The sequence below is a fragment of the Puma concolor genome, chromosome C1 (genome assembly GCF_028749965.1).
Source record: "Puma concolor isolate L17-30 chromosome C1, mPumCon1.1.hap2, whole genome shotgun sequence".
Lineage (NCBI taxonomy): Eukaryota > Metazoa > Chordata > Mammalia > Carnivora > Felidae > Puma > Puma concolor.
This window is the reverse complement of record NC_141674.1, coordinates 100,612,127-100,639,718: the sequence shown is the minus strand read 5'-3', so window position 1 is coordinate 100,639,718 and position 27,592 is coordinate 100,612,127. Positions and strand designations below refer to the sequence as shown.

Genomic DNA, 27,592 nt, shown 5'->3' with positions numbered 1-27,592 from the left:
TGTAGTATAAAATGTGAGGTAGGTGTCAAGGTTCTTTTTTTTTTTTCATATGAATATCCAATGGCGTCAGCTAACTAGAAGAAACATGATTTCCCCACTGCAGTAGCACCTATGATGGAAATTAGGTAAATCTACATATGTATGTATATTTCTGGACTCTATTCTGTTCCATTGATTTCCTTGTTTATACTTGCACCTATAATACATAGTTTTTAAATATATATACCATCACACTTTATTTTTAAAGTAATCTCCATGCCCAACATGGGGCTCAAACTCCTGGCCTTGAGATCAAGAGTCACATGCTCCATGGACTGAGCCAGCCAGATGCTCCTACAACACACTGTTGTAATTATTATAGTTTTATAGAATGTCCTGGAACTTGAGCTCATAATTCCTCCAACTTTTTCTTCCTAAATATTGTCTAGATTATTTATATTTTCATTTATTAGAATGAGCCCATCGATTTCTAAAATTACCTGGGATTGGGATTATGATTCCATTAAACCAGGGTTTCTTATCTTCAACGCTATGGAAATTTTGGGCTTTGCTGTGGGGAAAGGAGTCTGTCCTGTGCATTGCAGGAGATTTAGCAGCAACCCTGGCCGCTGCCCACTAAGTGCTGGTAGTAACCCTTCCCCCCACCCCAGGTGGTGCCACACAGGTCAAGGGGCGCCTGGGTGGCTCAGTCGGTTAAGCATCTGACTTAGGCTCAGACCATGATCTCATGGTTTGTGAGTTGGAGCTCCACGTTGGGCTCTGTGCTGACAGCTCTGAGCCTGGAACTGCTTCACATTCTAGGTCTCCTGCTCTCTCTGCCTGCCCCTGCTCACGCACCCCTGCTCACGCACTGCCTCTCTCTGTCTCTCTCAAAAGTAAATAACATTTAAAAAAATTATTTAAAAAAATGTGTCTGTAAATTGCCAAATCTCCTCTGGCAAGCACAACTGCCCTGCCCTCTCTCCCCGATTGATAACCACTGCATCAAATCTATGGAGCAATCTGGAGAAAATTGGCATCTTAACAGTATTGGGACTCTCCATCCACAAAAATGGATTATCTCTCCATTTAAAACTGAAGCACACACTTTTTTTTTTTTTTTTTTTTTTTTAATTTTTTTTTCAACGTTTATTTTATTTTTTGGGGGACAGAGAGAGACCGAGCATGAACGGGGGAGGGGCAGAGAGAGAGGGAGACACAGAATCGGAAACAGGCTCCAGGCTCCGAGCCATCAGCCCAGAGCCCGACGCGGGGCTCGAACTCACGGACCGCGAGATCGTGACCTGGCTGAAGTCGGACGCTTAACCGACTGCGCCACCCAGGCGCCCCTGAAGCACACACTTTCAACACCCTGTACCATTGTGACCTTAAAGGCATAACGAATTCAGGTTTTCATTTACTGGTTATTTATGACATAGGAACTTATACCTCCTTGCCAAAACCATCTCAGCAAATGGTTTAATGTGATAATTATTCTTCTAGTCAAAATATCTCTATTTGGAAGTCAGAGCTGATCCAAAAGGAGCCTTGGATTTAAATATGACATAGTAGAAACTCCAAATGTCTAACAAGTAAATTAAACAAAAAAGCAAGCATCAAAAAGATAAGGTAAGGGTGTAGGTTCAAGCCCCACATTCGTTGTACAGATTACTTAAAAATAAAGTCTTTAGGGGTGCCTGGGTGGCTCAGTTGGTTAAGCGTCAGACTTCAGCTCAGGTCATGATCTCACAGTTTGTGGGTTTGAGCCCCACATCAGGCTCTGTGCTGACAGCTAGAGCCTGGAGGCTGCTTCGGGTTCTGTGTCCCCCTCTGTCTCTCTGCCCCTCCCCCACGATGCTTGCTCTCTCTCTCTCTCTCTCTCTCTCTCTGTCTAAAATAAACATACATACATACATAAAATCTTTAAAAACACAAAAGATAAGGTAAATGGAAAGCCAATTAAGTGAAAAGATACTACTCTCTCATCTCTACACTTATCAATAGAAAATTAATATTTATTAACCAGAAGAAGAATCTCATAACATGTCATTGTCTTTAACAAATATACATTAGCTACCTCTTTGAGCTTGCTGTAAGACTTGAAACTTTCTGACAGTTTGGTTCAGTCCACAAACCTCATAAAGTTGTTTTTATCCCTGTTACACAAATTAGAGGACAGTGGAGGTGGTGTCCTGAGGCTAGCGGTCTCATTTTGTCCTGGTACTGCCCCAGCCCTCACCCAACTCCTACCCATCATCTATGCTGCTCCTTTTTCAATTCTCCTGAAGGGAGCTGCCCCTTCCCTGCTAAATAACATTCAATGGCTCACCACTGTCCACCAAATAAAGGCCAAGTTCTTGTGCACGTTCGAGATCTTGTTTCCTATACATCTCAATAGACTATAAAGAACAAAAACCGCCTATTCATGCCTTTGTCACCTCCTTGTCGTCTCACCCCACACAGAGTAGGAATACCTCCAGAGTGATGCATTTTCCATCTCCAGTAGGAGTATGGCAGAGGATTCGAACTTCACAACTGTTTGGACTGGACACTGATCCAGAGGGCTTAGGATTATTCTTCAGTTAATCAGGTATATTACAGATACAGATACAACAGGTCAAATAAAATTTCCCAGGAGCACAGGGCATGGCGGAGACAGAACACTAGCCACTGAAAAAGAGCAGGGTTGGAAAACTTTTCTTGTAAAGCGTCAGATAGTAAATATTCTAGGCGTTGCGGGTCATATAGCCCCCCTGGCAGTGACTCACCACTGCTGTTTTATTGTGACAGCGGCCGGAGATAATATGTAGGCAAATGGGAGTGGCTGTATTCGCACAAATCATATTTTAAAAAACAGGTGGTGGGCAGCATTCGGCCTGTGGGCCATAGGTGGCCAACTCCTGAGACAGAGGGTTGTTCTGTTACCAAAGAGGTTTTGAAACACAAGATGCTGACGGGAAAACCAGGTGCTGACATAGAACGGAAAAGTTGAAATCAATGAACAAAAGTACAATTTTGTACTAAGTTTTAGACAGGAAAATGGAACAAGTACATACTTGGAAAAAGAAGAGGTTTCATGTAAAATGTCTCCTGAGTTAGGTGAAAAATTTTATTCAGTTCAAGAAAAGAGAAAAGATGACTTTGGGGCTTGGTTGCCTGAAAATTCCCCATGGGCCAAATGGAGCCGTGTGGCTTCTCTGAACATCTAACGTGCTGTATGAAAGCAGAGCATCCAGAAGATGTAGGGTGACGACCCCAGGGGATGGGGCACCATGTTGGTCGGTTCACCACTAGATCCCTCACCCCCATCTCTGCCAGACACTAGGAGGTGCTCACTGCGAAATAATCGTTCCCGTGTTCTGCGCTGGGTGGTGCGGTTGGACATTTGAGTGTCTGCTCTGTGCAATGTCTGAGCCGGATTCAAACGTGAAAAAGTGCTGTTTGAGCTCCAAGCTTCTGAAAGGCGGGGCCCAGCTGAGGACAGAGGAAGAGAGATAAGGGGAAAGAGTAGCCCAGGCAGGGGACAGTACTAGAGTCTGCTGGGATTATCTGACGGGGCTCAATTCTGTTCTTTCTCTTCAAAATACCAGTTAAACTCCAGGTTTCTGCCGGGGGCGGGGGGTGGGCAGGGGGCATCACACTTTCTAAGGAGTCATAACTTTAGCTTTGTTTTCTGAAAAATATGCCACCCTACCTGAGAGACAAGAGACAAATGTGTTGACACATTTAAGGAAACACTCGTAGTATTTCAAATGAGCCGATAAAGGGAGAGAAACGTAAGGAACCCATAGGCTACAGTGGGAGTTCTCAGAGCCCCAGTAATCCCCTGGCAAGGGAACTAATTATGTTTGCAGAAGACGTGTGTGCTTGATAAAATAATTAAAAATAAATTGCTCTCCTTGGACATGCAAATCGCCAAGTGTTAAAGCAACCCCATTGGTCACATAGATAATAAATAGATGCGTTTTCTCAAGTCTGTTAGGTGGCACTGATTGATTTCCAATTCTGGCTACGATAGGGCCTGAGCAGCTTTTGAAACAAAGATGAGGAGACCTCAGGCCCAGTGGGAACAGTTGTCATATCCTGGGGGCCAGTTGTTAAAAGCCCTAAGCCATGCCACTCCCCAACCCCAGCCCTCCTGACCTTTCCTGGCTGAGAACTGGGGACTCTGAGGAGCCAGACTTGACCCAGTGATCCCCCTGGGCTCCCAGCCCCTGCTGGAGGAGGAGGGGACAGGGGCCCTGTTACTCCTCCTCCCCCAAAGAACTACCACGACACTCTGTGCTACTACCCAGTGCTGTCAGGTCAAAGAAAATAAGGCATCGGCTAAAAGCCAGGACCCAGATGGATCTTTTGGTGTGGGGAGGAAGGGGAGATATGAGGCCTTGGGGTTGACTGTCGTTAAAAAAAAAAAAAAAAAAAAAAAAAAGTTTTTCCTAATGACCTAATGACCTAATAGTCTTATAGAGAAAAGAAGAAAAGGAGATGAGAGGTGAGGTGAGGAGAAAGAAAGAAAGAAAGACAGAAAGAAGGAAAGAAAGAAAACAGAGAAAGCGAGGAAGGGAAGGAGGGAGGAAGAAAGAGGAAGCAGAAACTCAGACTACAAAATGCTTTATAATTTCTTCAAAGAACCCATCAATATTAATTAGGTACCGTCTACACAGAGATTGTCCTTGAGTAGCATTTATAGATGGGATGGGGGCAAGACAGGATTTCTGCATTGAAGGAAGTCACATCCACATTGGGAAGTAGATCTGATGTGAATGAAGGGCATATTCCCAATTCCTTTTTGCCTTGCTGACCTCAGGCCCCTTCCCACACCTCTTATTTGGGGGCAAAAGATTACCTAGAGCCAGTGTGACTGGACCACTCGGAATGCCTTCCTGGGAATCAGTGACATAAGGGAGGAGAAAGCAGAGGGCAGCCTCACCCCGGGCTTCGCCATAGGATCGCAACTAATACCCAAGAGGCTGTGTGAGGGAAGTTCTCTCCTTACAGAAGGGGACCCTGAACCTCTGTGAGGTGCGGCAAATGAAACACAGGGTAAATCTTCTAGCTCCTGGGAGAAGGCAAGGGGTAGATGACTTAACACACAAAGAAACCACATACACATTCCCTCTGATTCCTAGGTAACTTGCCCAAGGCCACACACACCAAGAAGGACACAATCAGGATTCATTCACACCAATACTCAGTCCAATTCCAGAGCCCACACTTTCCATAGGGCTGCAGAGGGCTCTCGGGATTCAATGGTCTTCGTCTTCCCTCCAGGTGGTTACCCAGTCTCCAGCCCGTTTCAAATCCACCCAGAGAGTCTTTTCTTTCAGCGTGTTTAGCTTCAGCGCCGACAACCTCCTGGCTTTGTGGTACAAGCAGACGAGGGAAATGAGCAGAAGGACAAACAGAATGCAGGGGCAGGTGAATAGGAAATAGAGTAAAGGTGTTGATGAGCAGATCCTGGAGGGAAATGTGGGCTCTGCAATGAAAAGAACAATAAAGAAGATAATTAGTCTCCAGCTTACCTGCGCTAATCAATGATAAACACTTGGGGGATTTATTGTTACAGGGAAATATATGTAAAAATAGTGGGGCCAAGTAGTGGTGGGCCCTTTAAATCGTATGTGGGCAGAGGAGTCCAGAATAGGGCTCTTCCAGCCTAGCTGCCCTCACCCAGCATGTCCCAACCACTGGGCAGGGGGTTCCAATGACCTACTTAAAACCAACAGCCGCGAAGAAAAATAAAACAAAAAAAGAAAACCTCTCCTTTAATCTTCTATCCTCAGAAAAGATATCTATAATTCAACCCTCGTTCTCAGCTCTGTTGCTGGTCCTGAATTTTTAACTGAGTTATTCCCACTGCTGCTGCTTAAGTGTGCGTACTCACATGGACACGCACGCGGCACACACACATGCACGTGTGCACACTCACACAGTGCGCTGTTTTTACACAACTACAGTGAGAAGCTCGGTCCGGACTCTCCTGTTGGGATCCCCCCACCCAGGCACCCTCCGTTTGGCTTCCTTCCTGTGTTGCCCTTACTGTTGCCTCCATCACGCATGCTCTCTGCATCCTAATCCTCTGGGTCCTCCTGACCCAGCTCAGACAACACTTCCTCTCCTGGGTCCTCTACCTGCCTCAGGCACAGTCCTTTCCAATGCTCCTCTCACATACCCCCTGGTGTAGACCACTTTTGTTCCTCCTTATCCATCTCCTTCATTCCACCACAGTTGAGTACGACTGGTAGCCACTGATAGCGTCATTGGTTTCTGTGTCCCCTGCTATGCCCGGCACTTGCCTGACAACGTTGGCTGATCTGAATCGAACCGGACTGACTGCAACCACCTGGGCAAAGGCTACTATACAAAGGCAAGCTAAAGCACACGATCTTCCAGCAACTGCAGTCCGTGGCGGGGGCAGGAGGGGGGCACTGTCAGCGCACAGACACGCCAGGCATGCACAAGCAGTCCCAAAGTGGCTCCTGGCCACACGGCCAGAGAGGCAAGGGGACAGGGCTGCAAACACCACAGGTTCCAGGAAGCAGTGCCTAACAGCCTCCATGCACAAAGGCACATGCTTAGAGAGACACCTACTAAATGTAGTCTTCCGATGACATTTGTTTATGACAGGATATTTGAACTTGGGGCTTTTTGGAAAACTCTGATGCTGATAGTAGCTGTGCTTTTATTGGAAAATTGTAATGATATAAGCAAGTTCTTCTTCAGAGGTTAAGTTATAGGATTCATGGGGTTATAGACTCTTAGAGATGTAAACGGCTTTGGAGGTCATTTCCACCAACCTCTACCGCAAGAATTCCATTTTTGGCATTGTTGATGCATTTGCACCTTGAAGAACGTCTCTTTGTTGGAAGTCAAGAAAGAGCCTCAAACATTTGTCCGGCTCCTGCCTTGTGAACTCCTGAAGGACAGAGCCCATGTCTTATGTGTCTTTTTATCTTGTACAGCACTTCGTCCATAGGTCATCAATGGAAACCGATGGATGAATCAATTGCGTGAGTGCATTGCACACACAGGAACCCAGGGGTGGCTGTCGTCCTGTTACACAGAGTAAAGACCATCACTGAACATGAGGCTAGCTCTGAACAGGACTTGACGAGCTGAAGGAGTTTGCAGCTGGATTTTCTCTGGTCTCATGTACATTCTTCGTCCTCAAGTTGGTTTTGGTTTTTGAAACGGTGGGCAATGATAAAGCTAGACTTTTAATTCATATCACCCTCTCTCTCTATATCCTATCTGACCCCTCTCTCCAAGGCCCTGCTTGACTACAATAAATCTCCCCAGGTCTTATCTTAATATATCTGAAGGCATGTGGGTAGGAAGGAGGTAGAAATGGCAGTGCTGAAAGAGACCGGAGCTGTAGAAAACAGCGGAGAAGAGCACTGGCCTTGACACTTCACGCTACTCGTACGCACAGTAGCAACTGAGTACCTCTTCCATCTCGAAGGGAGCCGGGTTCACATTCTGGCTCTTCCACATACTGTTATTGACATTGGACCAGTTACTTGCCCTCAATAACGCTTAGTTTCCTCATCGATCAAGTGGGGATAATAATTTCTAGAGTCGTGATAAGATAATGAAGTATTTAACAGAGCGCTCAGCACATCTGTTGAGTCAGCAAGGAATAACTATCAGTACGCTGGTAGGCAAATCACAGGCAATGCTCTCCCAAGAGACTGGGTAGAAAACGGGGCTTGACCAGCTGGTTCCCCACACAGGCACCACAAGCTTGGCCACGTTCTTCCGCAGGCCCAGTCTCTCCCTCAAGTCTCTGGTCCCTCCGTCTCCATGGCTGGGTGACGTTCCAGTGAGAGTCGAATGATTACATAGGAGACTCTGACTTCCCTTCCCTATCATGGGAGGCAGAGAATTGGGAAGTGAGAGTCCACCTCTGTGTCACCGTTGCTAGGACGGTGGTGCGATACTGAAGAGATTTGCACCAGCACGCAGAAGGTGAGAAGAAATCTGGTACTTGGCTTTTTTTCTTTTTCCCCTGAGACTCTAACCTTCAGTGTGAAGGGACTGCCAGAGGGCTTGGGCATCTTAATGGGGAGGAGACTGCTCTGTGTGGAGCAATCTGCCACCAAAGGATAGCACAGGCGCTCGTCACAGTGCCGAGTTGGCCAACAGCTAGCAACTGTCAGCTCCAGTGCTTCTAAATTACCTCTCCTGGGAGGGCAGGGTTTGCTCTAGATCCCACAATCACCAGTCCCCACCATCTGCCTCTCACCCATATCTGGATTAGAATTAGTGACATCCCAAACCATTAAGGTTTGGCATTTTGAATCAATCCGAGTAAGTGCCCGATGCTTGAAGTACAAGGTCTGCGAGACAGAGCCAAAAGTGTAATGAGAACACTTCATCACGAGGCTTGGTTGATAACTTGCTCCCACGCACAGCCAAATACACCACGAGGAGCATTCCTTTTCCATATTACCTCAGAAGTACTGACTTCAGCAGAGGACAGATACCGGAGAGCGAGGGGGCTACCAATTCTGCCCCCACCCCAACCCAAATTCAGCAACGGACCATGCCAAGTGTGGCCACGGGAGAGAGTTGGCTCCCGCCAAGAAATGAAAGTAGGGTTCGGGAACCCAATACAAGCGCATCCCAGAATGAATGGTGCCTGACAGTATCCTGTTTCATCCCAACTGAAGACTCGCTTGCTCATTCTTTCATGAAGCATTTATTGAGTACTACGTGCCAGACTTTGTGGGAGGCACCGGGGTAGCATAGAAAAATGTATGGTCTCTCCAGAAACTTCAGTTTGACCTGAAGTTGACCTTCCTTTGAAGGGTCACTTTCTAACTATATCCTTACCCACCTAGAAGCTGGGGAAGAGTAACAAATACATACGATGACAAGTAATCCAGTCCCCAGAAAGCCTTATAATCTTGCCTATTATTTAATTACACAGAATTCTCTAGAATAAGACATTTATGTCTGGGGTCTGAGGGTGAGGTAGGAAGACTAAGGTATCTCTAGCCCCTGCCTTGGCTTAGTCATAGGTAAGGAAGTCAGATGGAGAAGCAAATGCCAGGTCCATTCCATTCCCCCAGGGAGATGCGTCTTAACTTTTCTGTCTCCACTTGAGCCACAGCGCTCCACAGATTTATTAGGTAGTCCTAAACTAACCCACCCTGAAATTGCCACAGGGAGGTGGCAGAAAACCATCTGAGAAGTGGAGAGTTGGTAGCATGTTAGTCCCTGAGAAGGTAGCAGATAAGTTGGGAGGTGAAGGATTAGTAGGTGTTGACCAAAGGTGGCATGGAGGGGCACTGCAGTCAGCAGGTGGTATAGCTTCATCATCTTCCTCTCTGCGGCCTCTTTCCCCTCTAGAATTTTTTAAAGTGCTCAAGTCCCTACCAGCTCCAAACCAAAACAGAACAAAGTAAAACTTCACTGACACCTCTTGCCACTTATCTTCTCTCTTACCTTTACATCAAAGCTCTTGAAAGTGTAATCTATATTTGATGTGTCCACTCTTTCACTGTGGTCTGCCTTTTCTCATTACTTCTCTGCAATTGCCCTGCAGTGTGAAATCCCATGGACACTTGCCCGTTCTTATCTTAATTGACCTCTTTACAATAGTTGAGTTTGTTGGCTTTCCCTTCCCTTTTGCTGTGCTCTCTGCTTTTGGTTTCTAGGATACCACCAAACCCTGGTTCTCCTCCTACCTCTTGGCTACTCCTTTCATTCCCCTTCAGTCTCCTCTTCTGTACTTCCCTGATCAATAGTATCTCAGGGATGCGTCGTTGGACACCATTATTGGCTATGAGTTGATGCCTACTAATCTACAGCTCTGGCAAAGATCTCTCTTGGAAATCCCCATGTCTATTGGGTAGAACTCTCTGGATAACTCATACATACTCCACACATCAATTCCAGCTCAACTTATTCAAAATTGAACTAATTTCTACATCAGACCTTATATTACCTCATTTAGTGAATGTCCCCACTAACCACCCATGCTAGAAACTTCTTATTCATCCTTGATTCTCCCCTTCTGCCCATTCACCCTCCACATGCACCTAATCAGTCTCTAAATCCTGAAGATGATGCTGCCTAACACTGACTGCCTGCTTTTCTCTCATCCCTCATTAAAGCACTGCCTTAATTTGGACCTTCATCTTGTCTCACCTGGGTTCCTACTATCAATTTCAAATAGTGCTCTCTGCTCTGTGTCTGCCTCCCTTCCAACTCATCTTTAACAGGGCTCCCAGTGGGAGCTTCCTAAAATGCAAATCTCATGATGTCACTCCCCTGATTGAACTTCGCTGACACTCCATAAGGTTCATGACTCAGTTCACCTTCCTTAGCTACATACGTGGGGTGAGTTTGAGATCCATACCCTCCCATCTCACTAGCTGCCTCTCTTACCCTTGCGCCACAGTTTATTTTTTAATAATTTTTTTTTTTAACCTTTATTTATTTTTGAGACAGAGGGAGACAGAGCATGAATGGGGGAGGGTCAGAGAGAGGGAGACACAGAATCGGAAACAGGCTCCAAGCTCTGAGCCATCAGCCCAGAGCCCGACGCGGGGCTCGAACTCACGGACCGCGAGATCGTGACCTGGCTGAAGTCGGACGCTTAACCGACTGCGCCACCCAGGCGCCCCAATAATTTTTTAATGTTTATTTACTTTTGAGAGATGAGTGGAGAGAGTGTCAGAGCATGAGTTGGGGAGGGGCAGAGAGAGAAGGAGACACAGCATCTGAAACAGGCTCCAGGCTCTGAGCTGTCAGCACAGAGCCCGATGCAAGGCTCGAGCCCATGAACCAGGAGATCACGACCCGAGCCAAAGTCGGACACTTAAACTAACTGAGCTGCCCAGGTGCCCCTGCCCTTGCACCACAGTTTTTATGATCATCTTGCCTAGCCTTTCCTTTCCCTAAAATATGTCCTCTTCCTTTTCATAGGCCCCATACTCTGGGGAGTTTCCCAGATCTCCTCCCCACCCAGCCCTTCACCCCAGCCCTGCCTCTGCTCCTTGTGCAGCACCCTAAAACTATTTCTTTGATGACACCTACCATTTTGGACTTTACTTCCCCAACAGAATCTGAGCTCTTTGAGGGATGCCTGGGTGGCTCAGTTGGTTAAGCATCCGACTCCTGGTTTCAGCTCACATCATGATCTCACGGTTCGGGAGTCTGAGCCCCACATCAGGGTCTGTGCTGACAGCACGGAGCCTGCTTGGGATTCTCTGTCTCCTCCTTCTCTGCCTCCTTCCCCCCCCCCCCCGCTCTCTCTCAAAAAATAAACATAAAAAAAAAGGAAAAAGAATCTGAGCTCTTTGGGAACAGACTCTGTAATACATGCTTTTGTGATCTCAGAAGCTCACATGGTTATTTATTGAACAACTTAAAATATTTTGTCATGGGGTGCCTGGGTGTCTCAGTAGTTAAGCATCAGACTTCAGCTCTGGTCATGATCTCGCAGTTCGTGGGTTCAAGCCCCTTGTTGGCCTCTATGCTGACAGCCTGGAGCCTGCTTTGGATTCTGTGTCCCCTTCTCTGTCTGTCCCTCTCCCACTGTCTCTCTCTCTCCCTTTCTCTCAAAAACAAATAAACATTAAAAATAATAAAAGGAGTAAGAGGTATATATTAAAAAATATTTTGTCATATATATAGATATAGATAGATATAGATGTATATAGATATAGTATATACGTGTGTGTGTATGTGTGTGTGTGTTGTCTGTGTGTGTGTATAGCATGTTTGGAGGCATAAGAGGAAAGAGAGTTAACATTTCTTGAGCACTTACAATATCCATGGACTATGCTAGCTACTTTACACACATCTGTATTACGATCCTCATTTTATGAGTAAGCTGAGGCTCACAGTGGTTAAGGAATGATTTCACAGCTCATAGGTGGCAGGGGGCTGTGATCCAAGCCTAGGCTTGTCTGATTCCAAACCCTGGGATTTCGCATCCCACCCCCCCCCCCACTGCCTCCCCAACTACCAGGAAAGAACAGCCAGGTAGAGGAAGCAAAATGCTGTAAGCAAGGATTTACTTGGGAACCCCCACTGTGTCTATAACAAAAACCCTCAGCTTATCATGGCACAGGTTGTCAAGCTTCTTCAACTGTAAAGAATACAAAGACCTCCCAACTTTTAATGTTTTCTTTCCAGAGTTTATCTTCTAAAAACCTTACACCTGACTTGTAAGGATTCTACAAAGATTAACTATATATATATATATATATATATATATATATATATATATATATATATTGCTGTGTAGGATCCCATGTCTCTCAGAGGAGATGTGCTTTTTCATCACAGAATATATATTTATTACAGTTATTATCTATTTATTCTGCTACAAAAAGTGCTGATTCTACAGAGCCTAGGGATTCCAGGGAGAAAACATGTATGGAATGTGCTCAGGTTGTGGGACTTCCCGTAATTGTTGGAATAGAAGAAAAATATCTTCTGGACACTGAGGAGAAAACTTCTGCTGAAGAACACTTGGGGGAGGAGGATGCTGGAGCCCTAGGGAGCAAGTCAGAGAACTCTGACTTCTGCTCTAGAAGCCTGGCTGGGGCGGGGACACAACTGTCCCTATTTTGGAGAAGTTGCCACCTATTCCCAGCACCGCTTTTTCCCCCCAGAGAGTGTCACCAAAGCTAGCTGGTGTTTCAGGAATGTTACCTAGAATTGATCCTTTTTACTCTTGCTGGTGTGGGGCACCAAGGTCACAGCTATGCATCTCCAGTGTCCCCTTCCCACTATTAAGTTCAGCGCACCTCTCGCCTTTTCCCTAAACCCCACCAGGAAGGAGCCGCTCAGGGGCATCTGGGTGGCTCAGTCGGTTAAGCATCCAACTTTGGCTCAGGTCATGATCACGTGGGTTTGTGAGTTCAAGCCTCTCATCCAGCTCTGTGCTGACAGCTCAGAGCCTGGAGCCTGTGTCAGATTCTGTGTCTCCCTCTCTCTCTGCCCCTCTCCCACTCTCTCCCTGTCCCTCCCTCTCTCTCTCTCTCTCTCAAAAATAAATAAACATTAAAACAATTTACATAAAAAGGGAAAGAAAGAAAGAAAGAAAGAAAGAAAGAAAGAAAGAAAGAAGCAGCTCAGAGATGAGCTGGCCATATTAGCCAGCACACTGATCACCAGGGAAGATTTACTGGTCTGGCTGGAGAAATTTTTGCTTTCATTAACAAATGCTTAATGAATGCCTACTGCATGCTTGGCACTGTACTGGCTGGAAGGTTGCCCTCTTCTCCTTCACAGCCTCTTGCTCCACACCCCTCCTCAAGCTGTGCACTAGCCGAGTAGGTTGGCCTTCCCACGTGGGCAATGGTCACTCTTGGGCCAAGGTCTTTAAGTAGCTGCCTTCCTCATTGGACCCCATAAGCAAGCTCCACAGGGCATACTTCCTTCTCTGATGCCTTTCAAACTGCAGTCAGGTGAGGCCCACCCACCACATGACTATCGTTCTCAAAGCCCTGCTGATTTGTTGACCTATCGAGAGAGAAGAACATGGGACTTACTCATTAAGAAAAGTTTCGCTTTGGGGAGCCTGGGTGGCGCAGTCGGTTAAGCGTCCGACTTCAGCCAGGTCACGATCTCGCGGTCCGTGAGTTCGAGCCCCGCGTCAGGCTCTGGGCTGATGGCTCAGAGCCTGGAGCCTGTTTCCGATTCTGTGTCTCCCTCTCTCTCTGCCCCTCCCCCATTCATGCTCTGTCTCTCTCTGTCCCAAAAATAAATAAATGTTGGAAAAAAAAAATTAAAAAAAAAAAAAGAAAAGTTTCGCTTTGGTTTGGAGGTGGGGAGCATGTAGAGGCAGTTGACTGCAGTGAGACCAAATGAAACATCCCGTCACCAGGCCCCTATCCCTCATTCCAACTCCCTCTGCAGATCCGAGCATTCTGAGACTGGAGAACCAGCCAAGGGGTAAAGATGTCCGCTTCGAACGTAATTTTGTTATTGAAAGGGATACGATGTGGATGGCTTTTTTGGTTCGGGAGGAGAAGGGGCGGGGGAAGCAGGTCAGATGCCCCTGACATTTCCGTGTCTGTGCCCGAAACCTTGCATAGACCTCATCTGTCCAAATGAGAACTAGCAATCACTATTGACAGAAACTGCAAAGTCACTTTCTTTAGGGAATCTGTAAACTGCTTTCAGCAAAACGTAACTGGGAGGGAAACACAAGACAGGGCGGGGGACAAAGACTCTCCCGACCAGGGGCCGGGGCAGATTAACCCCTAGTTACCTGAAGGCAGCACCGTGAGCACCACATGCTGGGACTCATCTGATGCTCGGTTGACCCACGTGCCAGGGTTACCATGCGGCTCCCACTCTGTCACCTTGCACCAGTACAAACCAGCATCCTCCATTCTGACCCGATGAAGCTTCAGGACAAAGTCTGTAGGGGATGAGCGGTAACAGTACAGATGCCCCCCGAGCCCCTCGTCACCATACTCCAGCAAGCCATCATGCCGAAGGTGTACCAGCATTTTCCTTCCTGAATGCTCCCCGTTGCGCAACCACATCACAGAGTACAGAGAAGCCGAGCTGCCAGAACTCTCCAGGCTGCAGTGGATGGCCACCTCCGTGTGCTCGGTAGCATTTTCTGTCCAGTACACTTTGGAGACACGTACCTTGCTTCCTAGGAAATAAAATGGCAATAATTTAGAGAAGAATCCAGATTTTTAGATTGGGTACCCCCTCTGAAAGATCTAGTTCTCACTGAGGAGATGCCATCTTAAACTCTTTAGATAACCAGGTCTCTCATCTTTAACGTTTTCCCTTGACCCCTGTCCTTCTTCAACATTTGCTAGAACATTCTGTGCGATGAAGCAAACCAGCCGTTTCCCTTCAGCCCTACCTCTTGTCTGCTGAAGGCCTGCCTCTGAAGCCACCCAGCTTCAGTGGGTGCTCTGCCCTGCTGTTTTGCCTCTCCCTGGCCAACTCTTTCTCCTTCTGCCCAGATGGACCATCCAAAACTTCTGGCTCTTCCCTCAAGTCATTACTGCACCACTGCCCCTCATTCTTGGCAAATTACCTTCCTCCCATATACCCAGATATCATCTCAGTCCAAGATGCAGGGAAAGAGGAGGCTATCTGAGAGACTGAACATTTTTATACAAGTATTAGAATACCACTCAAGGAAAGATGATTTAAATTACTGGATTAGACTAAGTCTTAAACAGATTTTGACATTTACTTCTTAAAAATTTTCTCCTGGGGTGCCTGGGTGACTCAGTTGGTTAAGCATCTGGCTCTTAATTTTGGTTCAGGTCATATCTCATGGTTTGTGAGTTCGAGCCCCATGTCAGTCTCTGTGCTCATGGAGCCTGCTTGGGATTCTTTCTCTCTCCCTCTGTCTCTCTCTCTCTGCCCCTCCCCTGCCTCACAAAATAAATAAACTTAAGAAAAATTTTCCCCTCCTAACCTGCTCGTGAGAACTTCAAATGAAGACCAGAGCAGTTACTAACAAAATAAACTATAGTATACGCTAAATTTTCAACTCTACTACAAACACATTTATTGATCAATCTTAAAAAAGTTTTTTTTGAATGTTTATTTATTTTTGAGAGACACAGAGGGACAGAGCATGAGTGGGGCGGAGAGAGAGGGAGACACAGAATCTGAAGCAGGCTCCAGGCTCCGAGCTGTCAGCACAGAGCCCGACTCGGGGCTCCAACTCATGGACCATGAGATCATGACCTAAAACAAGGTTGGAAACTCAACCAACTGAGTCACCCAGGCGTCCCATATCTGGATTTTTGTTGTTGTTGCCATATTTACTCTCTCCCTCCATTCATGGCAAAGTATGTGAAATATTAGTTTATATGATTCTGTCTCTGCTTCCTCATCTCAAATTCCTCCCTACTTTAATGCAAACACCTTCTAATTCTATCCCATGCTCTGGCCAAGATCATTAGTATGGGCCTGATTTCCCAGCTCAAGACACTCTGGTTTTGTTGCCCGCTCTGTGGGTTTTATCACCGAAGTCCATTTTCTTCTTGAAATTCTCTCCTTTTGATTTCAGAGAACGTGTCTCTCCTGCAGTTCTGACCACTCCTTCTCAGTATCTCTCCCTGGGGCCTCTTAACTCACTCCCTGCCCCGGGGTACACAGCTGGCCACCCCCAGCCAGCCACACCTAACCCACAGATATGTTTTGTTTGACTCCCACAGTCTTTTTTAAAAATTTGGATTAGCTGTGTATAGTCTCCACCAAGCGATATCACCAAAAAAGATGTTAGGCGTTTCTTGATGTACTAAAAGATTGGGCAACACTGAGCCCACATTTCCGGATGGGAAGGGTTTGCTAGCTTGAGCCAAGGAGCGGCTGCCTCCTTAAAGGGTGTGCGAACACTGTCAAGATTTGGCTTAGGCAACCGGGAGAAAGGGCTGCCAGCCACACAGATGGAGAATGCAGAAGTTTGCACGGGTCTTGTGGGATGGCAAGAATGATAATGAGGTTTGGGACGTGCTGCGCGTGAGGGTCTCGGGGGCATCCGAGCAGAAATGTACAACAGGCGGTTGGGAAGAAAGAGCCGGAGCTCAGGAGATCGGAGCGAAGTGTAAAGACTTTGCGCTATTTCATCGAAGGTGGTAGTTGAAACCAACACAGTATTTGAGAAGTTCTGGAGAGAGCAGAGAATAATGAGACAAAGGGGCCCAGGATCTGTCCCTGAGGAGCACCCACATTTACCAGGGAGAAGAAGGGCCTGAAGAACACAGAGAAGGGGAACCAGAGCAGCAAGAAAAGAGAGCCTTATGCTCCACTACTGTTTGGCTCCACTGCCCCCCCTACAGACCGTAAGCTCCTTAAGGCAAGAGCTGTGCCTTATTTCTCTTTGTATCTCTAACTGTCTAATACACAGTAACGTTTATTATAATCTTATTTGTGGGTGTTCCGTTGCAAATGCAGTTTTAAGCACCAAACCAGACTAACTTCTTTGCATTGTGCTGTTGGATCTCAGCCAGTTCCCGAACCCTAGCCGTGACATCTGTCTCATTTTAATCAACCCTGGAGGTGACCAAACGGATACCAAGAGATCTAACCAACCCTGCCCACACTTCAACCGCAGCGCTCTTAGACCAGCGCACGTGGATGGAACTTCTATTACAGTTTTAAAGCTCTCCTGAGGAAGAGGAGACTCCCTCAGTAAGCATTCCGACAGTTAACTACTCTTATTTGCCGTATGTTTAGGCAGCCAAATGTTGAAAAGCAATTTCTCCACACATCCCTATAGAGTTGTACAGTTTCTGTTCACAGTGGGAGAAATATGCTTCGTATTACTCTCTCTTTGCCAAATTACAGTAGAGCCCCACTGGAATGACACAGCTTGTTATTACAGAGATCTAGAGATACGATACCCTGGGTAGCTGCATAGAGCAGGCTGCCAGGCTGACAGGCAAACCAATCAAAGGGATCTTGTTCCCATCCAGACTCCTCAAAACCTCAGATTGACTCACCTTACGTGACTCCCACGTCCTCTACTGGGCCACCAGGTCCTGCATTCATTGTGTAGGTGGCCACTATCCCTATGGCCCTGGGTCACATTTCTACCTTCAACATAATCACTCCATTGAAGAGCTGCCCAAGAGAAGAAGGCCATCCTATAGAAAGCCGTTGTGAGAATACACTCATGAGGTTTACCTGTGGGCCTGAGTTTCAATTCTGTCAGACCTGACTTCTTTTCTCCAAGCTTGTGCCAAGTGCCGTTTCTGGACAAGAACCATTCTTCCACAGCACAGTGGTATCTGCCCTGATCGCTGTCTTCCACATTCAGAATCTGTAGCTGAAACAAGTCCTGGGAAACTTTCTTGGGGTGGAATTTTTGTTGTCTCAGTAGGGAGTGAAATTCATCCCCATATTTTACAACATTGGTTTGGTCCATTTCCAGGATCTTCAGCCAGGTTGCATTCATGGAAATGGGAGAGAAGTACCAAATAACGGCTAACTGGAGGTCTCCAGTGGACTGGGACAAGATGCTACATTCTATGTTGGTGTTGGAGTTGATGAAGATCTCTTGGACTTGACTGGTTGAGTTCACTCTTAGCTTGCTCTCTAAATGAAAAGAATGGTGACAGTTACTTTGTTTTGTTTGTTACTTTGTTTTGTTTGTTACTTTGCTAGAAAACAGAATTTTAAGGCAGAGGCCAACTGGGACACTGTCTCCTCCATCCACTGGATGGGGGAATTTCCTCCCCAGAAGCCCCACTCACTGCCCATCGAGCCTCTGAACAGCTCCCCAACTGACAAACCAGTCCATTCCATCTTTGGACATCTCTGCCACTAGAGAATTCTTTCTGATATCAAGTTGAATCTTACCACTCCATACCTTCCAGCCACTGGTCCTGGTTCTACCCTTACCTGGATGAGTGGGATGGGAACATGGGGTGGGAGGAAGTGTCATACAGGAAACTAATCTCTTCCACATGATAATGCCTCATTATTGAAGCTTAGACATCTTCTCTTCTGCAGCATTTCATAAATCAAAGTGGGAGAAAGTGCCCCTATTAATGCTTTGTCTGTGTGCTCACTCTCCAGAGTACCCCCAGATTCACAGTTTGCCAAACGCCCTTGTTGGTATCTGCCCTTGAACTCAGGTAAACAAAAGCAAGTTGTACGTGGGCTATTAACATTATATGTTTCTTTGCAGCCAGTCAACTGTAAGAATCTCATACAGATACATAGTCAACTACCCTTTTATTCCAGCAGCTTTTCTGCTCCGTCGGGAAGATGAATGCTAACACCTGCCTTCCAAACCTTATTCTAACCTCTTGCTGACATCACTGATTCTGCTTTTGTAACTGCTTCTTGAAGTTGCCAGTAGATCCCTTTATTCTTCCTTCAACAAACATTTATTAAGCACACACTGTGTTCTCTGTCAGACTATTCCCCACTCTGTGGCTACCTTCCTTCCGTGGGTTCACAGTCTAGAGGGAGACACTAGTACAGTCACAGAGGCTTAGGATTACAAGACTGTGTCACCCAAGAGTGACAGAGGTATGCAGAAGTCAGAGCACAGGGCACGACTACCTAACTCAAATATGGGAGTGTGGGGAGGCTTTCTGGAGAAGAGACCTCTAACCTAAGTCTTAAGGGTTAATAGGAATTAGTCTGATGGAGAAGAGGCTAAAGCGTTCCACACAAAACACATGACTTGAACAAAGACTGAAAGAGGGAGAGAACATAGAGTATTTGAGGGCCTGCAACTAGCTCAGTGTGGCTGGAGCTCAAATTCAAGATGGAAAGTAGGAGATGAGTCAATCAACAAGGAGATCATTACTAGTACAAAAGATGTCACTCAGCAGCAGAGAGAATGACCACTACCATGTCTGAACATCCACTCCACGCATCGGCACTGTACTAGGCACATTATCTATGTGTCACCACCTTCAACGTGCGCATCTTTAAAGAGCAACTTATGGATGAAGTACCTAGACTTGGACGGATTGTGTGACTTGTCCACAGCTATGCTGCTGTCTGGTGCCTGTCAGATTGAAATGACTTCAAAGGCTCTTGAACGCTCTGCCTTAAAAGAATGCAAGCCATAAAAGAAGATGCATGACCCAGCAGAACTTTGCCCAGGTTGTGTCATACTTTTTACCTCTCTGTTCTTTTACCAGCTGACAAGGTAAATTATATTTGACTATAATCATATCCTCTCTCTTATACATTCACATGGTACAACAAGAGGATAAATGTATTCTAATGGAATTTACGTTATCCATACCACTAATGGAGACATTCCAAACATTTAATGACTCATGAGGCATGGGCAGTGACCAATCCAAAAGAATGCCTCCCCCAGCTCTAGGAGCTGGTCCTAGAGGCCCCCTGTTGTGCCACATGGTACCTTGCAGGTGCTGGGAACTTATGGGAAGGGGGGAAGGGGCATGGAGCCACAGTTATTATTAGTCAGTGTGGAAGTCTGTCAATGTTTTAACAATCAGTATGGCCATCCCATGCACGTTAACTCAATGTCAGCCTGGATATTGGTTTTCTGTGGTGCTAACTTATACAGTAAGAACATGGGGAGAAGGTATTTTATGTTTTAATTCTACAAACTTACCCACCATGGGAGAAATGTGTTGGTTTGTTTTTCAAGCATGGATTAATTTCAGGTGGTGTTTACCTGGCAAAGTGATGGCTATCATCAGCGAGTGAGAGACGGCGGAAGCCCTCGGGGGGCCGCTCGTGTCTGGGGAATTTCTGGCGTAAACTTCTACTTGACACCGATAAACTCCTGCTTCTTCCTCCGTGGCATCGTGGATTAGGAGTTGAGAGTAAAATGAGGACTGCAAAAGCTTTGTCTTCTTTTGGAACTGAGATAGGAAATCCCCCCACTCAATAGTGCCGTTCCAGGCGATTCGAACAAGCAGATGAAAGACCCGAGATCTTGCTGGCTGGAACTGCCACGTCACAGTGAGTGGCACCCTGAGGTGGGAGAAGTCAGCCTCCACTATGCAGGACAGGCCAAAGGTGTTGGTTAATGTCACTTGGGGTTGACGGCTCATCAGCTTAACCTGTAAACTCGACTCTGTGGGCAGAAATAGATGGGAAACAGGATTTCTAATATGCTTATCAAATCAAAGCCTTCCTATTCACCTATTCACACAGAGCCATGCATTTGTACATCGGGAGAATCAAATATTTGGAGGTAAAAGTTGACTCACAGTACAGCCTGTCCTGAAATCTGTCCTCAGATTTCCAAAGCTGACCCTCTTCTAAGAGTGTTCTCAGTAGTGACAACAAACAGGCAGTGTCTCTCCAGCCTGCTGCTTAGACAGCTGCTACGGAGTGGGTGGAGCACTCCCCAGCCCAGTGGCTGGCCTCCTTCCCTTATTTCCACTCACAGGCTCAGTGTCACTGTTTGGAACATGCTAGAAGACTCTGCAACACAGGGCCACAGCTGTCAAAAGCCCGAATGTATGAGGCTCAGCTCCACTGGCCATGTGTCCTCTGTAAGTCTACTCCAGGTCATAGGCTTTTGTTTTTAGCTGTGAATAACAGCCTGTAAGGGGCACCCTACAGATGATCTTCATAAAGATGAGTAAACTTTAGAGAGTAGTTGATGGACATGGCAGCCAGAAACGATGCTCCGTGTCCTGGGGTGTACGTGCCCTAACTGGGGGGTTCAGGGTGACACACAATCAGACTCTACTGCGTCGCACTGCAGAGGAAGGTACCGACGACCCGCAAGTTCAGAAAAGGATTTCTTGGACACTTACCCAGAGATCTGATGGTGACCGACAACTTCTGAGTCCAGCTCTGACCTCCGGCCTGGTTCTGGGCACTCTCAGACACTCGGCACTCGTATATACCACCGTCCGTAATGGTGGTGGAGGTGATCTCCAGCTGGAAAGTGGCCCAGTCTGTTTTCTCCAGCCTTGTGTTGCCATGGTTATTGAGTTCCTTGTAGGGGGCGCCTAGCTGCACCGTGCCATCCTGCCCCATTCCAGCCATGAACTCTGGCTGCGTCTGGCCCTGTGGGAGGCGCCACCATTCCACAGACAGGGGACTCTCGGTTCCATCTGCCTTGCAGAGAAGGGTTAATACCTCTCCTTCCCACACTGCTTGCTGCTTGCTCTTGGTAGATAAGGCCACATTTCTTGCTGTGGATTACAGATTTGAAAGGAAAAAAAGGGTTTCAAGTAAATGAAAACGTTTCTTTTTTTTTTTAATTTTTTTTTTCCAACGTTTATTTATTTTTGGGACAGAGAGAGACAGAGCATGAACGGGCGAGGGGCAGAGAGAGAGGGAGACACAGAATCGGAAACAGGCTCCAGGCTCTGAGCCATCAGCCCAGAGCCCGACGTGGGGCTCGAACTCACAGACTGCGAGATCGTGACCTGGCTGAAGTTGGACGCTTAACCGACTGCGCCACCCAGGCGCCCCTAAATGAAAACGTTTCGAAAACACATTAAACACATTAAAGAGTGACAGCTCTTTAATTAGGATTTGACTCGTTTTGTGACCAATCAGATCAGGCCGTGTAGTCCTGGACCACCCTCAGAAAAGAGATTGGCTAAACACTTAAATAGTGGGCACAAGACAATAGAAAGAATATCAGGAGAACTTATTTACACTTAAACAATTTATAATTTGCCCTCGTTTTTAGTGATTTGTTAAATCAGCCCTTCATTAAGAACATCTAGTTGGGAAAACATCTGGTAATATTTTCTTAGATTAATTAGGGTGGGTATATGAGCCTGAAAGTAACAAAGCTGTGTTTATTTAAATTTCTAGTTTTTTGAAATTTTGTGTTTCACAGTTCAAAATGACATTCCTCTCCCTACTTATCTTTCCCTAATTAGTATGTGTTTTGAACAGGGAACGAGTGTTGGTAATTAGATTTCTGTTGAAATTACTGCTATTAGGGGTGCCTGGCTCGCTCGGTCCATGGAGCATGTGACTCTTGATCTCCGGGTCATGAGTTCAAGCCCCACACTGGTTGCAGAGTTTATTGAAAAAAAAAAAAAAAAACAAGAACAACAGAATAAACAGAATACTACCATTAAAAGCAATTACTTGGGAGAAAATACACATATATAGATTTCTCTTTTTCAAATCACATATTCACATAGCTAGAGATATATTAATGGTTTGGTTGAGGGAAGAGCCTTCTTACAGCTGAACTACAATGTTAAACTGCAAATATACGTCTGGCTCCCAGAAATTCAAGACACGTGGAAATGCAAACATTCGGACGCGTCCTGGGCAAGGTTTTGTCCTGGGTGCTGTGTGGGCAAGGCAAAGACATCTCAGTAGCTCATGCATCCCAGGCTTAAGGCCGAAGCCCTGGGAGTCAGAGTTACCCTGGGCAACACACTGTCCTCCCTGAGCCTCCATTTTCTTTCCTGCAAATACAAAGGTAATAATCGCACCCACCTTATGGCATTGTTGGGAGGACTAAAAGTGGTACATGCTTAAGGGCTTAGCCTGCCGGGCAAGGGGAAGCTAATAGCTTTGGCTGTAATAATAGGTGCTTAGTGAAAGTGGGGTGGTTCAAAGGCAAAAGAGAAAAGAACAAAATAGACTTGGGATGAGAAATTTAAATAGGATCTAAGTGAATTTGCAAATTGTTCTTCCCTGCTGAGGAAGGAGTTTGGTCTTCTCCTGCTTTATATATATAGACATATATGTATATGTACATATATGTATGTATATATGTATGTATATGTATGTATGTGTATATGTATGTATATGTATGTTACAAAGGCAGAATGAAGGTTGATAACCACAAATAAATTTAATATATGTATTTGATATTTTAATATAATTAATAATACTATTGATTCTTATTTCAATAATATTTTATATATATTATATATTATATCACATGTATGCAAGCCTGCTTCCAAATTTTGGGTGTTAGAGGCAGGATTATACTTAGAGTCATTTTCAAGTTAAAAATAGACTCATAACTGAAGCTTAGAACGTAAAGAGGAAATTATTACTCATAATCTCACTACTCTAATATAACCATTATGATTAGTTTCAACTAACATCAATTTTTTTAAGAAAAGATGAGGTGTCCTTAACTCATTACAGTCATTACTGCCTCTTGGTAAGAAGTAATAAACTTATCAAGTGTGTGTAAGTTACAGATTCACAGTGGTAGCGAGTACCCCCTTCTGTTTAAAATATTCATAGAATGATAAGACTCTGCTCATACTTTGGTTTGATTTTCAAAACTGTGAATGCTCAACAGGATCCTTAATAAATTTGCTAACAATTTTTTTCTGTCTCTGCACATTGGGCCCAGTTTGGATTCCAGCCTGTACAAAGAACTATTTTTTGCTTTGGAAGACCACCCTACCGATGGGCTTAGGATCTGGGCACCCTTTGGCACAGATTCCCACATGTGGAATTTAAGAAAGCTTTACCGACATGTTTCAGCAGAGACTGAGATGCATGAAACAGAGACCTAGACCTGTGTAAGTATGTAAGCCCGCCCACCTAGTTTTTCCTGAATCCTAGAAAGTTCGACCAAATGTTTAGCGTGAAAACTAACACCAACACGCTTCCTGGCTTGCCACTCTAGGCCGGAGATTGTGATCTTCATTGCTAGCAAATGGGGTGACGGAGAAAAGCATGAAAGGGAAATTTGTCCATCTTTGGAGATGCCTCCAAGGAACCAGTGAGACAAGGGTATCTTTATTTTTTGGTGGGTTGTGTTTTGTGCCCTTGGGCAATTAGTCTTTCTAGACTTAGAATATAATACCCAGCCCGGAGCATCCTAATGTTCGTTGTAGATTTGTCTGTTTTCTCTTCACACAAAAAGCACTGACTGCTCAACCATGGTTCGGGTCACCCAACCTTCATGAACTAAACAAGGCCTAAGTGGCCTTCCACTTTCATGCATACAGATACTCAAAGTGGTTTGGACAGGCACGTCACATTACGGCAAAATGCAGGGGACAACATCTGCCTGCTATCATTTACCTCTTCATTTCTTAGTCTGTGTCATGCTTTGATATAGCATTAAGATGCACTATCATCCTGTGTATCAGGTTAAGATAACAGAGGATTGACCAAAGGTACCTGAAAGGTGTTGGGGGGGGGGGAGCATAATGTAGGTGTGCATTCCCCAGGAAGGAGGCCAAGTGTCATTTTTCCCTCTTCACACACTCACATCACACAGACAACGATAGAAGACAGAGGGTTTCATTGATACAGGTGTTCCCTGCTTGAAGAAAAACCCAAGGTGCAAAAATTAGGACTAACAGCAGACAGAATCAAAGAATCTAAGACCTAAGACAGCAAGAAGAGACTTCAGGACAATCTAATTGTGTGTCTTTCACGCCACCTCAAAGTGATCCAACTGACACCTGCCTCTGCAGGAGAAGTCCGCTGTGTCCATGAAGTCATACTGTACTCACAAAGGAGGGAAGCTGAGAACAGCCCAGTCATGTGTGGCCCTGACTTCACATACCTGCCGGCATCCTCAGATGCACACGGCTGTCCGGTGACTGCTTTCTCTGAAGCACATCCCAGGAGTCCATCTGATTTCTTACCACCTCTTCCACGGCACATGTGTAGGCCCCTTCATCCTCGGGGCCCATAGAAAAGATCTTGAGAGAGAAAACCTTGGGGTTTAACTTTGAAACCTGGAGCTGTCCTTGACTTGCTCTCTCTCTGTAGTCTCTCTTGAGGTCCAGAACACCACTAGCATTGATGCGGGCCACCTCGTTACCATTGAAGAGCCAGATGCCCTGAAGCTGTGGGTCCTGGCCACTGCCTACTACCAGGCAAACCAGTTCTAAGGGTTTCCCTGCTGTAAACGTGCTCTGGGTGGTAATGTTGACTTGAAAATCTCTCACTAGGAAACAAAAGCAAAGCAGATATTTAGAGAAGTCACAGCATCTGTCCTTTCAGTACCGCAGGGAGATAATACCTCCTGTAAGGATCCACAAGGATTGAATTTCATGTGGGAGTTTAGCTCCAAAGAGCAGGTCAGCCAAAGAAATGCCTAGAAGCAAAGATGCCCTTGACTATTCCTTAAATCATTCAGCAAGAACAGCATACATAGCTTTCTGAATGCAATCCTATTAAGCAAAACGTATGCATAGAAATATAAAGTATACAGTAATGTATCTCTTTTTAATAAAAAATATATAACATCTTATGGTATGTTGAATTGCTATAAATTGGGATTTTTTTTTTTGGCTGAGAATATCCAGTGGAATTTTCTTAAGTTAAAGCACATGTGATGTATGACTAGTCTGCAGTTAACATAATCCCTAACCATGAAAAACTGAAAGTTTTTCCTAAGACTGGGAAAAGGCAAAGATGCCCACTCTCACCACTTCTATCCCACATAGTACTGGAAGCCTTACCCAGAGAAATTAGGGTAAAAAAAAATAAAGTAAAAATGAAGTAAAATCATCCATTTGCAGATGACGTGGTCTTATATATAGAAACCCCGAAAGACTCCACCAAAAAACTATTAAAATGAATAGTTTCAGTAAAGTTGCAGGATACAAAATGAACATACGAAAAAAAATCAGTTGCATTTCTATACACTAACAACAAAGTACGGCGAAACGACAAAGTACGGATCGCGAGTAACTTGTTCTGTGAGTGTTCCGCATGACGAGCAAACATTTCTAATAAATTTTAACTTGATAAACGAGCGATGTCTTGCAATATGAGTAGTACGTGACATCAAACGTCACATGATCACAACTGAGCCAATGGTTCTTCTCTTTCTCTCTCTTTTGCTGTGGGATTGTGGGTGATCGTCTCCCATGCTCAGATGCTCAGTCTCACACCGTGGTGTTCGGCAGAAGTCAGTGATTTTTCAGAACGTTGGAAGGTGCCCACAACTGGCACCGGTGTATTTTTGTCACTTCAAAGTGCCTATGGATAGTCCTTTGATTTCCAGACAAGAGTGAGCTTAGAAATGCTTTGCTCATTCTATGAATTCTATATGTCAGGCTGTCTGCACATATAGACCCTTTCCTCTGCTGCCTTATTGCCAATTACATGAAATACAGTATATGGCAAGAGTTTATTGATACTATACTGTAATCAACATCTGTTAGTGATAGTGAAAGTCACCCTTCACAATAACCCTCTTCTCTCTTGTTTCCCTCACACCAGCCATGAAGATTTTCAAAGGTAAGTACAGGTTAACTTATTTATTTTTCTTTATATTTTTGTATTTTCTTTATTATTTTATATTATATTACAGTATTGTAATCATTTTTATGTGAACATTTTTGGGTTGTGGAACAAATCATCTGAGTTTCCATTATTTCTTATGAGGAAATCCACTTTGATATATAAGTGCTTTGGATTACCAGCATGTTTCTGGAACGATTTATGCTCTCAAACCAAGGTTTTACTGTACTGGAAAAAGACATTAAGAAAACAATTGCTACAGATGGACAACAGGCACGTGAAAAGATGTTCAGCATCACTCATCATCAGGCAAGTGCAAATCAAAACCACAATGAGATATTAGTTCATCCCTGTTAGAATGGCTATTATCAAAAGGACAGGTAATAACATGTGCTGGAGAAGATGCAGTGACAAAGCAACGCTTTTACACTATCGGTGCCACCAATATTGAAAACAGTATAGAGATTTCTCAAAAAATTAAAAATAGAATTACCTTATGATGCAGCTATTCCTCTTCTGGGTATTTATTCAAAGAATACAAAAATACCAAGAAGATATATGTACCCTTATGTTCATTGCAGCATTATTTATAATAGTTAAGATACAGAAACAACCTAAATGTCCATCAATGGATGAATGGATAAAGAAAATGTGGCGCACACACACACACACACACACACACACACACACACACAGAAGAATACTACTTAGCCATAAAAAAGAAAGAAATCTTGCCATTTCCAACAACATGGATGGACCCTGAGGGTATTATTCGAAGTGAAATAAATCAGGCAGAGAAAGACAAATACCATATGATTTCACTTATATGTGGACTCTAAAAACCAAAACAAATGAACAAACAAAATAAAAATGAGCTCACAGATACAGAGAACAGATTTGTGGTTGCCAGAGGGGAAGGGGGTTGGAGAGTGGGCAAAATGGGTGAAGGGGTTCAATTGTATGCTGATGGACTGTAACTAGACTTATGGTGGTGATC

The 27,592-nt window shown here is 45.1% G+C and overlaps 1 protein-coding gene across 1 annotated transcript in view; it reads right to left on the bottom strand.

Moving 5' to 3' along the window:
* Positions 1-1,966: 1,966 nt before the first annotated feature.
* CD101 (CD101 molecule) overlaps positions 1,967-27,592 on the bottom strand; it is a 40,626-nt gene continuing 15,000 nt past the window's right edge. Inside the window, exons 4-9 of the mRNA XM_025928100.2 lie at positions 24,905-25,291; positions 21,198-21,581; positions 20,102-20,506; positions 17,617-18,027; positions 14,216-14,611; positions 1,967-5,455 (exon numbers count right to left, since the gene is read on the bottom strand). Of these exons, the coding sequence (XP_025783885.1) occupies positions 5,226-5,455; positions 14,216-14,611; positions 17,617-18,027; positions 20,102-20,506; positions 21,198-21,581; positions 24,905-25,291 (2,213 nt within the window). The 3' untranslated portion in view covers positions 1,967-5,225. The remainder of the gene's footprint in view (positions 5,456-14,215; positions 14,612-17,616; positions 18,028-20,101; positions 20,507-21,197; positions 21,582-24,904; positions 25,292-27,592) is intronic.